The 15717-nt window shown below is 34.3% G+C and overlaps 2 protein-coding genes across 3 annotated transcripts; both read right to left on the bottom strand.

The window, feature by feature from the left end:
* Window positions 1-626: 626 nt before the first annotated feature.
* On the bottom strand, window positions 627-5575 carry LOC144551968 (serine/threonine-protein kinase CDG1-like). Of its 2 annotated transcripts, none has more exons than XR_013510899.1 (7): window positions 5349-5575; window positions 4456-4549; window positions 2668-2897; window positions 2426-2548; window positions 2258-2317; window positions 1803-1989; window positions 627-908 (listed from the first exon to the last, which is right to left on the bottom strand). XR_013510899.1 is itself a non-coding variant. In XM_078300078.1 (7 exons), the coding sequence occupies exons 3-5, from the start codon at window positions 2854-2856 to the stop codon at window positions 2300-2302; spliced, it is 330 nt and encodes a 109-aa protein (XP_078156204.1). In that variant the 5' UTR covers window positions 2857-2897; window positions 4456-4549; window positions 5349-5575; the 3' UTR covers window positions 627-1102; window positions 1803-1989; window positions 2258-2299. The 2 variants fall into 2 exon arrangements, 1 of the variants encoding a protein (XP_078156204.1); XM_078300078.1 differs by having other exon boundaries at window positions 627-1102.
* Window positions 5576-6028: 453 nt separating this feature from the next.
* Window positions 6029-9235, bottom strand: LOC144551535 (nucleolar GTP-binding protein 1-like). Its single transcript, XM_078299532.1, has 3 exons — window positions 8838-9235; window positions 6412-8181; window positions 6029-6316 (listed from the first exon to the last, which is right to left on the bottom strand). Exons 1-2 carry the CDS (start codon window positions 9129-9131, stop codon window positions 6430-6432), a joined length of 2046 nt encoding a protein of 681 aa, XP_078155658.1. The 5' UTR covers window positions 9132-9235; the 3' UTR covers window positions 6029-6316; window positions 6412-6429.
* Window positions 9236-15717: the final 6482 nt, after the last annotated feature.

Genomic DNA, 15717 nt, shown 5'->3' with positions numbered 1-15717 from the left:
TATGCATATTACGATTTGACCTGTGTTACGACTCAATATTCGACTTTTCAAAATTCTAACGGTTAATCCGAACCGTTCATCTTGTTCTCCATATTAATATGTATTTGGAGACCAAATTTTACATTTTTTGAAAAAAATTTACTATTTTTTTAGATTTATTGAAAATCACTGGGATGATACTTCATTGAAGTGGATTAATCAGTTGCATCTCTTCAATTTTTTTTTTCTGTATCATTTTGCAGAAGCTTGTTCTCTAGAACAGTTAATAATGTATAGTCCAGAACTTGGTGTTCAACATTATTACTTTATGTTTTGTTCAAATTAGTGAACTTGTTGTCTTGCTAATTAAAATATTGCTAATTAGAGTTTTTATTTTGTTCAACATTATTTCTTTCTGTTGAAAATGTCAACATTATTTCTTTTTGTTAAAAATGTCAACATTATTACTATAATATTGGAAAATCTTATTTTCCAATATATTCTAAACATAAAAAAAATATTCTTCAAATTTTTAAGGATAAAATTGGTAAACAGATTGTAATTTATAGATCATCAAATCCTATGGAGCAATTTGTAAGAATTCAAAAATATTAAGAAAGAGAGACTAATAAAAAGTTTTAATTGAAACATAATTGACATCCACAGTTACATTCACAAGTACTGTTACATAGTCTCAACTCTAAACACATGCACAAAATAATGCAATCTTTGTTACTTATAAATTCACATGCACAAGTACTGGAATAAATTCACATCCTACTACATCTCTCTACATTGCATGTAATTTAAACATCAAAGAAGGCTCGCCACATTTTTTACAACATATTCACTTTGACATTGCTTGCAAAGAAAGCTCGCCACATCTGAATTCCATGCATGGTACCAGCTATTTTGAGAGATCGTATTTCCTTGTCAAAGATTAACAAATATAATAAAATCAAAACATCTATACCTGGAAAATAAACATATATTCTCTAGTTTGAATTCAAGAAAAGAGTCCAATTCTGTAAGCATTCAAGGAAAGCAATTTGTATAATTCTTTTATTCAAAAAAATATGCAATGCCACTTCTGGGTTTGAATTCACGATGTTTGGCAGAATTCCTGTGAAATGGTTAAAGTAGGGGGTTATATGAGCTACAGGTAAACTAGAAGTAAACTCCAATTTCAGAATTTGAAAGTAAATTTTGAAATACATGCAACTAAAATATTTGACTAGCACAGCTATTGACACACTGTTTACTGTTCATAATTCACTGGTACATATAACCATGTACCAATGATGCCTTACTGTTCTACACAATCTTCAACAAAAATATAAAAAAATTGGCAAGGGCATAGGAGATTCGAAGCAAAATAGGTTACTGCATGTGTTTCTTTTCTTTGTTATTTGAATTTTTTTATATTTTTGTTGAAGATTGTGTAGAACAGTAAGGCATCATTGGTACATGGTTATATGTACCAGTGAATTATGAACAGTAAACAGTGTGTCAATAGCTGTGCTAGTCAAATATTTTAGTTAATGCAGCAGGCATAAAATAATTCAATTCAGATGGTGTAAGAAAATTGAATTTATGTTGGGGCTGAATCAGGTGATTAACTATTACATTTTTCATTACTTGATAGGCAACTACCGAGGTGATTAATATTACCTCTTTAATCAACAAAGGAGTTTAATTACCTCTTTAATCAACAAAGGAGATGAAAACTTTCGAGAATGAAAAAAAAATGGTTTTGATGTTAAGAAACAAAAATTTAAAAAGTGAATGCTAGATCAAAAGTAAAAATACAAAAGGGGTCTTACTCAGGGTCTAAGTAGCCTGGGGTGCCAACTACTGCAGTTGAAACATGACTACTTTCATCATTAAAAACTCTGGATAGCCCGAAATCGGCAATCTTTGCCTCAAGATTTGCATTTAGAAGAATGTCGTTGGTCTTCACATCTCTATGGATTAGTGGGGGATTACATGCCTTGTGCAAATACTCCAACCCTTCATTGTTTTTGGAGATAAAAACTTGGTTAAATGATGATATTCAATCAAGTCATGTTGGACCCAGTATTTTATCCTATGATATATATTTCAATATGACAGTTCAAGTACTTATATTTTTCATCTTTCCATCATGCTCTGCTTTTTAAATCCTCAATATAAAGAATTCTAAACTTAAAATGACAATGACATTGTAATTTATCTTACTTTCTCTGTATGTACTAAAAGGATATATGCCTAAAATTCAATTTTTAAAAAAATGTTATACCTTTTGCAGATTCGTATGCAATTTGAAGCCGTTGTTTCCATGTCAATGGCCTTCCATTATCTGTAGTTCGGTAAAATAAAATCTTGAATTATATTATTTCACCATGTAACTATCTTAATAGTCTCGATCATGAGAAAAGACCATGATTGCGTAAAAAGTAGTAATGACCTCTGAGCTTATCATGTAGAGTTCTTGCATGTACTCATACACAAGCGCCATGCAATCTCTATCCATACAATAGCCCAGTAGTGAAACCAGGTTCTTGTGATGAACTCTCGATAAATTTAGAGCCTTAAAACAAAGTACAATTGTTCTGTTAGCCCCATAATTATAATTTTTTTTTTAAAAATCCGAATAGTATCAATAAGAACGGACCGTTCAGCAATGGGAATGTAAAATAAAATGGTTACCTCAGCTAAGAACTCTTTGACTCCTTGAGAAGATGATTGGGAGCGCATCTTCACTGCAACTTGAGTTCCATTTTCTAGGATTCCCACATACACACTTCCGAATCCTCCGGTGCCAACATTATTCTGGAAGCTATTTGTAATTTTCTTCAGCTCACCATACGTGAATTGATGATTGTCAATATTCAACATTTCAGCATTGTTGGCATGAAATTTGTTTGCTATTTTGTTGTCTGTGAGATAACAAGATTGAAGGTATATCTTGTCAGCCTTTAATTAAAAAAAATCAAATATAAAGCTAAATTTAAGCTGATGCAGATGTGAGTGTTCTGTAAATAATCTATGATGATGTACCACATAATTTAGCTCCTAATTAATTATGATGAACTCCATGTAACAACAGAAAACCAGCACCAGAAAGACAGCCAAGGTACAGGTTAATACAGCCTGAATTTCCCTTGTTATGTGATGAGCCCTGTCTAGGCCTGCTAATGGGCTCAACTCAGTCCAAAACTCGGCCCAGTTCGGTCATGTAACAAAAGAAGCTCAGCTCGGACTCAACTCAAATTTAAAGGAAAAAGCCCGACTCAGTTTAATGAGTTTGAGCCTAATACAGAAATGAATTCCGCTGATACACTTACGTGGCTGCCTAGGCTTGAACTCGGAAATAGAGAAATGGGCCTCGTGGCTACCTATTCTGAATGCATGTTTTGAAGATTTATCATTTTTTAAGTTCGAAAATTTGTTTTGAGATGTATGAACTCATTAAATTAATATAGTTTTTCTAATAACAAATGAATTCGACCCAAAAAAATGTTTTACAATAGCAGAAACTTTAGTGATTATTTTAATTTGCTCTAACTTTAATTACTTCTATTATCACAATAATTTGCTATCTTTAAGTGTTACATCACAATAATTATCAATTATAAAATTACTGCAATCTGATATCACTTTTCTAAACAGATTACTAATTTAACAATCTTACAAAAATTAATAATAATTCTATATCTCATCTGAATATAACAAAAACATAAAAAAAAATACAAACATCATATCAATCAAACATTTAAAACAATAAACAATTGCAAGTACCATACACACTGAATCATACATTGTGCCAATTGCAGAAAAATTTAACAATTGTAAGTTCCATTATCCTAATGCTGATCTCCTAAACTTGCTTATTTGTACAAGAGGTTATTTGCACAAGTCAAAAAACCTAACTGAATCTTATATGCATTATTCCAATAACAGTTTAGCAACCCATTTTGAAACAAATACACCAACAGACCAAAAAAGATACTCACCTCAAGCCCTTCAACTTATAACAGTTAGTGATAGTTTAAGCCATTTCTCGAAATGTCTAGCCAATATTTGCTTGCAATTGAATAATAAAGACGAATACATATTTCCGAATAACTAAAGTAGTTTGATCAAATTGTCTAACCAATATTTGCTTGCAATTGCATAAAAAAATAGTTTGATCAAACTAAAGTAGAAGTAATTCATATTTCCGAATAACTTTAAGGCAACAGATTCAGCAAAATTTATTAACATGTTATATCTGGAAGCATTTAGTGCACGAATAAAGTTTCTGCTATCTACTTAAGTATCAGTAAAATGAATGGTGTAAAATCTATACCACTTAAGTATCACGAATAAAGTTTCTGAATAAAGTTTCTGCTATCTACTTAAATACCTAATAAAATATTATTCGAGTTTGTAATAATTAGGATGTGTAAGGAAAAATTAACAAACTTAATTGAAGAAGTATGGTAAATCCATCACCTTCCAGTCTTTAATTAGGTATCTTTAGTAACCATGGAATCACTTGTGAATTGAGCAATATCCTCGTAGCAATTTTCAATTTTGATCACTGTGTCTGCATAGAGCCAAGGTTAGGACAATATTAAAATGCTGAGGTTTTATATTTGTACTAAGAGCTTAATAGCAGCCTATATGCATAAAAAAAAAAAGCAAAAGCAAAGAAGAAGCATGCTGGTACTGTGATTATCAAAACCAACCCCAAAATATCCTTTAATTGAAAATAAATGAAAAGCATTGGCTCTAAGTCAAATTTGCCAAAACTGTTTCATGGGCATGTAAAAACTGTTTCAAATTTGCTAAGTTATGTGCCTAAGTTGAATGATATAATAATATAAAAAATCATGTATAAAACCACAAATGGATACACATACATTCCAGGAACATTCCTATGAAATTTGACCATCATCTCACAATCAAAATGTGGAGAACTGAGGTGAAAAACACTAGACCCACAAAATAAAATCAGTACCAGTATAAACCTAATTGTAATTTAACAAAACCCACAAAATAAAATTAGTACCAGTATTATGGCTTAGGGTACTTTTCTTATTGGCTAAAAGACGCTAAATTTCATAGGAGCTTGTTTCATGATTTCCAAATTCTCGGTTGTGTCAGATCAGCTGACACCAATCCCTTCTATTGGTCACCATCTATGTGTTTTTCTGAAAATCTATAGATTCTGGTAATATAAAGGGTAATAATTCAATTAACCACTATATTTCGTAATAATTTACCCCACAAAACCCACAAAATAAAATCGTAACTTAAGCAGCTCAAAGAGAGAGAGAGAGAGAGAGAGAGAGAGAGAGAAAGAGAGAGAGAGAGAGAGAGAGAGGAGAGGAGAGAGAGAGCACCTGAGAGAAGAGATACGGAGACAGAGTTCTACTGGAGAGCGACGGAGAGCGACGGAGCTTGGCTGGAGAAGCAAAACTGGAGAGCGATGAAGAGCGACGGAGCGAGAGTTGTACTGAGAAGCGAAGGAATGGTTCGGCCCATGAGCTCGGCTCGGATCAGATCGCTCGGTAAGGAAACAGAGATTTATTTCGAGTTCGGACTCAAACTCAAATTGAACTCAGCTCAATTAAGCTCATTCAAGAGTCCAGTTCAAAGCCCATGAACCGGCCCGTCTCGTTTAGCAGGCCTACTTTGAAAGGAGGTGGGAACGCACAGTAACAGAAAAAAAAAATGGAAATGATGTGGCAAGTATTAATGGTCAAGAGTATGTTTTTCTATTGAAACGGATTGATTTCTAATTAATTTTATGCTTCAAAATGTAAGACTAGACAGACAGTTTTTTTTTTTTTTTTTTTTTTTTTAAACTTGGTAGTGGTTACCAAGATTCATGAGAGGGAATCGAACTCTCAACCTTTGGACATAACAAGGATATTTTCCTAGCCAATTACACAGACAAGGTTTTGTGAAATCAGACAGTGATCAATGGTTATGATTAATTGAATGTGAGGCTAAGATCTTCTCTGGGAAGATAGCCTCTTCATTCCTCTAAAATTTTAGATGGTTTTATAAGGAGTACTGATTCCCTTTCTCAAAAATATTATTTCTTTTCATGGGAATTAAATACGCAGCTAACACAAATCTTAAAAGATAATATGCGAACAAAGCAAGCATTACTACATTATGTTACCATCTATAACAATAAACTAATTAACCAACTCTTAGAGAACAGATACAACAGAAAAAAAAAAAAAAAAAAGTATGCAAAATTTAAGGTACAAAACACAAAAATAGGTCTCCCCTCAACAAACAAAACAGTGTCTCACCAGAAATAAACTTCACCATTGTGAAACTAACTCAACATGAAAATCTGCAAAAGACATAAAAAAATAACATACAAATCAGCCCAATTCTTCCATATTCCGAAACAACAAAAAAGGGTAGATTAGGGATTTTAAAAAATACCTCATTAAATATGATATATCAACGCCTGCTGGTCTTGCCAATACCTCTCTTGCCAGAGAACAAGTGCTTCGGCATCATGTTCAGAATAACCCTATCTCCCTCCCCCTTTCTCGCATCCTTATTCCTCTTTTTTACCGAACTCTTGCCGAGTTTTAACGCCTTCACCTTTTGTTCCTTGTCCTTGAACCCTTCTCCCGGTATCAAATCTTGAACCGGAGGCCTTGACCTTGACCTCGACCTAGAGAGAGATCTCAATCTCATTTTCTTGTTGCTTCCCTTGAAATCGTTATCAATCTCCATGCTGTCATCACCAGCGACTGATCTCTCTCTCTTTCTACCTATTCTGGATACTGATTTACTTCTTGCTCGCTCAATTGCCTTGCTCGGGTCTAACCCTAGGCCTGACAGCTGGCGACCCATGCGATCAGTTGTGAACTGACGATCCTTGTCGAATTTCCTCGGGACAGTTGGACGGCTCTCAGCAGTGCTCTTCTTGATCCTGTGCTCTTGGATAAGCACCTTCTTTCTCTTCCTGATTGCATTTAATGCTTCTCTCTCCTCTGGTGTCATATCAACTCCATCAATTTCAAACTCCTCTTCTCCTTCCTCTCCAGCAAGTCTGAACCCTTCTTCTCTCTCTAACTCCTCGAGCCTCTCTAAAATATCAGCATCCATGAAATCAGCCACATTGTGTCCATCTATAATTTCAGGAATTATATCCTCCTTCCATTCGTCATCAGCCAATAGATAATGCTTTTTAAGACTTGCCGAGTACACACCAGCCCCACCATTTTCCTCCTCCAAATCCTTCTCAAGCTTTCTCTTCTCTTTCTCTTTCTCCTTTTCTCCTCCCTCTTGCATCTTGGCACGCTGTTCTAATACTTGCTGTGGGATACAAACCGGCCTCTCTTTACCATCTCTAGGTTTAGGCATGGCCACATGGAACCGGTTCACAACATCATTTATTTTTTTCGACTGCATTTTCATCTCAACCCTCATATCCAAGAGCCTCTCACAAGCAATGTTCTTAGCATTTATCACACCTTCCTCAGTAAGTGTGCTCATTGTTACCAGAACTGACTCTTCTTTCAAATCACCATCAGTAGGCAAAGTCGTCATTGCTTCAGCCTTCATCCCATCAACCAACTTCTTATCCTCATCAGACAATGCATCAAACTGCTGTAAATCAATCTTATTGCACACAATCATCAAAGGTTTGAACTTAAAGGCCTCCTTTATACCATGAAATAATGACGCCTGTTGTGCAATAGTATACCCGCAAGAGCCCGAGATGTCCAAAAAGAACAAAACAGTTGATGATCTCAGACTACTCAGAGCAGTGATACTGCACATCTCAATGATGTTTCTATCCTCAAGCGGACGATCCAAAATACCAGGTGTGTCAATCACTTGGTATCTGAGATATTTATAATCAGTATGACCCACAAACAGAGACTTAGTGGTAAAGGCGAAAGGCTGCACGTCCACATCAGCCCTAGTTATCTTGTTCATGAAACTACTCTTCCCCACATTTGGGAACCCGCAAATGAGTATGGTACGCATGTTTGGATCGATTGATGGTAACCTCGCCATGTGCTGGCGTACCTGCTCTAAATACGCCAAACTCGGCCCGATCCGCTTTATTACTGTGCACATACGCCCAAGAGCAGCAACTTTGAGACACTTGCATCTGTAGAGAGAATCACCATACTTCAATAGCCTGACGTAGTCCTTTGCAATTTTTGCAATCAGGTTTCTAGCAGTGTTAATCTGTTAAATATGATAGATATTGACATTAGGTACTTACTATTCATCACCTTTTACAGTCCTGGATGGTACTATTACTAAATAAAACATAGATTACAGGAACCTAGTATACCCCTCTCAAATGAAAAACCAACTATGGTAATTTTCCAAAGTGGTCCACAATTCCTCCAATTGAATGTGCATGATATATGATTAATTGCCATAGTTGGTAAGAACTGCCTATGAATGTTTGTATTTATTAAATAAATACATAGATTGCGGGAACCTAGTATACCCCTGTTAAATTAACTGTACACAGATATTTGATTAATTGCACATCAATTATGTGGCAAAAGCACTCTTAGCAAAACAAAAACAAAAATGGAGTTACACCAAGTATTTGCAGAATATAACACAAACACATTTTCGTAGTTCTCCTCGTTTTGATTTCTTTTCTATGATACTGCATTCAAAGAAATAGGCACAATTCACCAGACATTGAGAACAAATTAATACATAATTTGATCACATGATATAAAACAAATGGCATAATACATTCACATATAAATTTCCGATGATTGATTCATTAAAATCACAGGATGCTTTTGCATATACCAGTAAACAAAATGTGCTTGTAGGAAACAAAAAAAAAATAGAGAGAGAGAGAAAGGGAGAGAAACCTGGCCAAGACCGAGCTTGTAGTGATCCCTGTTGTAGAGCACATTCAAGAGCTCGGCGTAGAAGGGATGGATGCTCTCGACCCGAGGGAACTCGTCAATAATGGCGGAGAGCTTCTCATGGAAATTTACTTGCGTATAGCGAACCTTACGCATGTAGAACTGGCGCAGGCGAGTGATCGCGTACCCCTTGTGCACCACCGTCGGTGTCTGTCTCTGTGTGCGCGAGAGTATGATATCCACCATATCCTTCCCCGACGGCACCACCGTTATCCCCTTGAAATTGAACTGCACCATCTTTGCTCCTTCTTCTCCTCCCCCTTTTGATACTTCTCTGTTTCAATTGATAGATTGATTTCAGGATTTGAAAGCTGGATGGTTGCGATTCGGCGAGGCGGCGCCGTTTCAGAGGAAAGAATTTTGCTAGGGTTTTAGGTTTTCATTTATAAAGCTGTTGGTTGCCTGCCGCTACAGGTTTTAATCGGTTGTCCCTCAAAAAAAAAAAAAAAAAAAAGTTTTAATCGGTTGTGCTCCAATAAGGGTTAGCGGAGAATCCGTATCCTCTGAGATATCTCAAATTTTGCGTGACTTAATCTTCACCATTCGTATAATCCAATGGATCAGAATCGGTTCTCAGTTTAATAGCGTTGCCCGACCTGACCGGTCCTCTCTTCTTATTCCAGCTCGCTTCACCCAAAATTAATATGGACCGTCCATTTTTATTAATTGCACCTCAGGCACCGGGGGCACAGACTCCAAGAAAAAAGGGAAGCGATTGTCTTGACCGGATTTTATGAGAAATTTCATGTATATCCTTTAAAAACTTTGAAATTAAGTGTTTTTTCTCTAAACTTTATAATAACACATTTACCCTTTTAAAATTCAAAAACTCACAAATTTATCCATTTTATTATATTTTCTATTAAAACTCATTTTAAATTTGTAAAATATCAATTATGCTATTCCCTCTTCTCTTCTTCTCTTCCCCTGCAACTCTCACATTCATTATAAATTATAAATTCGTTTAAGAAAAAACAACTAAAAAGGAAGAAAAGTAAACTAGTCATGCCTTGAGATCTCCATTTGTAACTCCAAATTAGTATTCAGAAAGAATTATTAGGCGATGTACACTCCAATAGAGATGTCCATTCACTCACACAACTGCAGAGATTCAATATAGTTTGTTTAGAATATATTTGTTAGATAACATAATCATTTGTCAGCATTGTCAGTCACTAGTTATACTGTGGTTAGATAATAACTCATCTTGTAAATCTTAGTTAGAATATTGAGAAACCTGTATAACTCTATGCATGTTCTATGTGATAAATCAATTAATTCAAAACTTTTCTGTTACTTCTTCTCTCTGATTTGCTTTTCTATCTAAAATATTAAGAATGTTGAACAAAAACTGAAATGGAGCAACCAAGGTTTCTCAATGTTATGGCCAACTATTGCTACTAGTAGAGAAAAAAAAATTATTAAAGATTAATTAAAAAAATTATACAAACTTTTTAAATATCGTATCAAGTAGAGAAAAAAAAAACATACGTCACTGAGGCTATAAAACAAGTTTTCACCAATACAAACAAGCGAGCATTTAGGAGTTTCTAAAAATACTCGAAAGGGAGGTAGAGGAAAGGGCGGGATTGAGAAATTTAGTGTATCTTTGGGGAAATCGCACCAAATCCTTTGTTGCTCCATTTGACGCTTTTTTTTTCTTAATTTTCCGTTGGTTTTTGTCGGGACTGTTATATTCTAACAAAGGTGGGCGGGGAAGAGAAGCAAGGAAGCATGAAGGGAAGGGTATAATTGATATTTTATAAATTTAAAATGAGTTTGAATAGAAAATGGATAAAATGGATAAATTTGTGAGTTATTGAAGTTTTGAAGGGTAAATATTATATACGAAGTTTAGAGGGGAAAATACGTAATTTTGAAGTTTTTGAGGGATAGACATGAAATTCTCTCTTGATAGTAGGGGTGTTAGTGGGTACGATAAGGGTCGAGTGAAAGCATGTTTATACCCGTATCCATTACAAATTGTTTTTACACGTACCATACTCTTACCTGTTATAGATTATTTTACATGTATCCTACCTTTATCCGTTATGATTGTCGAATGACAAAACAATAACGGATAAATAACGAATAATACTAATATATAATTATTTTTATTATTTATTAAATAAAACATTAAAATACACATATTCATTTCACACGTATATAGTATTTTTTTTTTTAAATCTGATAATTCTAAAAGCAAGTAAATCAATTAAAGTATTCTTTTCAATACTTATTATATATAATATATATATAATTTTTTTATAATTACTCGATTGGATAATAGATACGAAATAAGCTTTATCTATACCTTTATCCGTTTAGATAACGAAAATGCGGATGTGAGAGAGATCCACTTAAGCTCAAATTTTGAAAATTCAAAACTATACAAAGACTAATATTTTGGATCATTCTCCTACTCTGAAAATTAATATTGCCCTATCACAAATAGCTAAATAAATTGTATATAAGAGATTATCTAATTAATCAGATCCAGTGGTTGATTAAAAAACACAAAATAAAAACGAAATGTGCTGTCCGGGCCCAACTAATCCCTGTCACGCGCTCTCTCTCTCTTTCGCTGATTCCCTTTGTTGTAAATGAATAATAAAAAGAAAAACATAACTTTACACGCACCTCGGAGAACCCGAATTTTTTATTAATATCCAATTTTAATATTAAATTTCAAAAACTAACCGCATCAGCCACGTTTCTCGAAATATACCCTTTCTGGAAATTTTTTTTCCGGAAACAGAGGCTACTTCCGGAAAAAATTTTTCCGGAAACGGACTATTTCCGGAAATTTTTTTACGGAAACAGAGGGTGACTACAAAGGGCGCTGGCTAGGGCGCTGGCTCCACCCCGTCCCCATCATACCCCAACCCGATTTTCAAGGTATTTTTTTATTTATTTATTTAATTTATTTAATTTATTTAATTTATTTAATTTATTTAATTTATTTAATTTATTTAATTTATTTAATTTATTTAATTTATTTAATTTATTTAATTTATTTAATTTATTTAATTTATTTAATTTATTTAATTTATTTAATTTATTTAATTTATTTTATTTTATTTTAAATGGTTTAAAATAATGTCCAAATAATTTAGGAAATACCGAATGGTCTAGAAAAATTTAGAAAATACCAAAATGGTTTAGAATAATTTAGAAAATACCGAAATAGTCTAGAATTGTTTAGAAATTACCGAAATGGTGTAGAATAATTTCAAAAAATACCAAAATGGTGTAGAATAATTTAGAAAAATACCCAAATAGTGTAGAATAATTTTGAGAAATACCAAAATAGTGTAGAATAATTTAGAAAATACCGAAATAGTCTAGAATTGTTTAGAAAATACCGAAATGGTGTAGAATAATTTAAAAAATACCAAAATGGTGTAGAATAATTTAGAAAAATACCCAAATAGTGTAGAATAATTTTGAGAAATACCAAAATAGTGTAGAATAATTTAGAAAATACTGAAATAGTCTAGAATTGTTTAGAAAATACCTAAATGGTGTAGAATAATTTAAAAAAATACCAAAATGGTGTAGAATAATTTAGAAAAATACCCAAATAGTGTAGAATAATTTTGAGAAATACCAAAATAGTGTAGAATAATTTAGAAAATACCGAAATAGTCTAGAATTGTTTAGAAAATACCGAAATGGTGTAGAATAATTTAAAAAATACCAACATAGTCTAGAATAATTTAGAAAATACCAAATGGTGTAGAAAATTACGTTAGTAATATAGAAAATTGTTCGATTAATTTAAATTTTTTTTAGGAATCTCTTTTCCTTTCGGGTCCCTTTCGGAGCTCTGATTGTCTGATCGATCGGATCTGCGATTCAGGTTTTTACATTTGAATTTTTTTTATTTTAATTTAAAATATAATTAATGAGTTCATTTTAATGGTTTAGAATATTGTCTGATTAATTTAGAAAATACCAAAATGATTTACAATAATTTACAAAAATACCAAAATGATGTAGAATAATTTGAAAAAATTTAAGGTGATTTACAATATTGTTCGAATTTTGTAGTATGGCAGACCCAGTACTTAAGCATAGATTTAGCCCCCTGTTGTGGATAGTTCACGGTAATCACAGGATATCTGAGGCGTCTAAGGAGGTAAACATTTACTTATTTCGTTTTTCATAACTCTGTAAGTAATCAAATAAATATTGTAATTAATTTTTTTTCTTATTTTAGAGTAAAGAGATTTTAAACGTGAGACATTATCGGCACAAATGCGAGTATAATGAGAGGTACGCACCATTTTTAATTCGAATGGGCTTATATGAGCTCGCGACATTGCCCGATATCGCCTTCGATGCGGCCCTCATTCATGGACTTGTCGAGCGGTGGCGTCTGGAGACGCACACTTTTCATCTTCCATTTCGGAGAGATGACAGGTATTAACTAATTTAAATATATTTTTTTTTTTATTCCTTACTGACAAGTCAAATATATTACAGTTTCTCTAGAGGATGTGAGTTGTCTCTGGGGTTTGCCTATTACGGGGGAGCCGATAACGGGATTTACAAACTCGGCGAGTTTTCAAGGCCGACTGTATGAGTTGCTGGGGGTGAAAGATGATGAAGTGAAGGGGTTCATGAAGAAGAGGGGAAATGATACGTACGACATGCTTATTGCCAAAAAAGCTGTCCGTGAGCGCTTCAAAATATTACCAACAGATGCGAACGAAGAACAATTGAAATGGTTAGTATTTTTTTATTTACAACTTTATTCGTATTTGATATTTTTTAATAATGTACTCACATTTTAAAATTGACGGTTAGGTATGTCCGTGGATTTCTCCTCGACATGCTAGGGAATACAATGTTTGCTGACAGTAGCGGGGACGGAATACCGCTGTGGTATCTCGGCATGATTGAAAACTTGGACGAGCCGAGAAAGTACAACTGGGGCGGAGCTGTTCTCGCTTATTTATATAGAAATCTATGTCTCGCATCCAGTCCTTCATGCAAAAGCATGAATGGTCCCACCATGCTTCTGCAACACTGGTCGTGGACCCGATTTCAAATTCACCGGCCGTTACCGGGATCTCAACCGAATTGGGGCGCAGAAACAGAAGATACATGTCCATCATTTGCTGACATGTGGAAAGGCCCACACAATTGGGAAAACTCGTCCCATGGTGCAACCTCCGGTCCAAGTATCCCTCGCGACCAGATTCAGAAACTGACGGATAACATGGTCAATTGGCAGCCATACGCATCTGTTTACCACAACCTTTCGAGAACAACCCGGGCGGATCAGGTACATTGTAGTAAAGTCATATTATTTCTTTCATTTATGTCATGACATTTATAATTTGTACCTAACATTGCAACTCTAAATTTGTCAGCCGTTCTACTTGTACCGCGGTCCTCTTATTTTTTATTGGATTGTTGAGCATCACAATCCTGATCGCTGCATGTGACAGTTCGGAAAATGGCAACAGATAGAGCCACCGCTTCCCCAGGATGCAGTCGAGCACCAAGAGCTGCACAAGTAATATTCGCAGATCATATGTGGTTTACTTATTTTAAAGTACTTATTTACTTATTTATTCTACTAACCTTGTAAACGGGTTGAAATCAGGCTCAAAGAGAAATGCCAACTAGGCGCAAGTGCACCGTCAGCATGTAAACGATGCAACACATTATGCAGATCATGTGTACGAAGTAGGTCGTCCGTGGGATATAAATGACCTCCTAAGATATCGTAAATGGTACCAGGAGAACTGTATGGCATCCGTCTACCTGTTTGGCCAGCACGTGGTGGGTATGGATCGTAATGTTCCGGTTTCAAGAGACGAACACTCCAAGTCTGGATACATTCCCAGCGGATCGACATTTGTTCGAAATGTAAACATTTCTAACTTTGAATTTTATGATAGTTTTATTATATATCATTTATTATACTCCGAATATACGTATAGGCTTTGCGTGGGATAGGAGAGTTAGCACATGGCACACGGGCATTTTTCACGAAGGGTCTCCGTGCAATTGGCAAGGTCGGGATCTAACTGGTATTGGGTCGGGTTCCATAGGATTCTGACTGGTACTGGGTCGGGATCGAGGTTCAGGAATCTGACTAGTACAGTTCGGTTCCAATTCTACATATAACTCCAAAATCTGGAACCTTTGTGAAAAAGACGACACAATTCCTAAAATCATTTCGAATGATTGTTGGTCCATTACCGGTACTAATTGATAGTCACGTTGTCCATCGGTGGACATATTAAACCTGGCTTGAATTTCCAGATTTGCTTGACTAGCATTGTACCCAACAAATTTATAAATCTCATTCTGAAGATAATCAAAATTGTGGTTCACGGTTATCGGTAATGAGTATTTAGCTCGGGTACTGTAATAGACCCCCTCATCATTATATTGGATTTCCCCTCCAGTATAAATTTTCGCACAAATAGTTGTCATTTTTTATTTCGATTGGTCTGACAATTTCAAAAATAACAACATATAATTAATTAAAAATTGTGTTGCCATTGGTAAAAATATTCTGGACAATTTTCAATAATTATTCTACACTATTTTGGAATTTCATAAATTAATAGGGCAACATTCTAAACTATATTGGAATTTTTAAAATTATTATAAACCATTTTGGAAGCTTGTAAACAATTCTAAATTTTCTGGACAATATTATAAAAAATAAAAAATATTTTGGAATGATGTAATTAATTATAAATTAAATTAAATTAAAAATAACATAAAGAAAATAAAATTACCTCAATCGAAAACCGGTCGATCTGACTGTCAGAGCTCCGTAAGGAATCCAAAAAGC

The sequence above is a fragment of the Carex rostrata genome, chromosome 3, assembly GCF_964058835.1.
Source record: "Carex rostrata chromosome 3, lpCarRost1.2, whole genome shotgun sequence".
Classification (NCBI taxonomy): domain Eukaryota; kingdom Viridiplantae; phylum Streptophyta; class Magnoliopsida; order Poales; family Cyperaceae; genus Carex; species Carex rostrata.
This window is presented reverse-complemented; position numbering and strand designations above follow the sequence as displayed.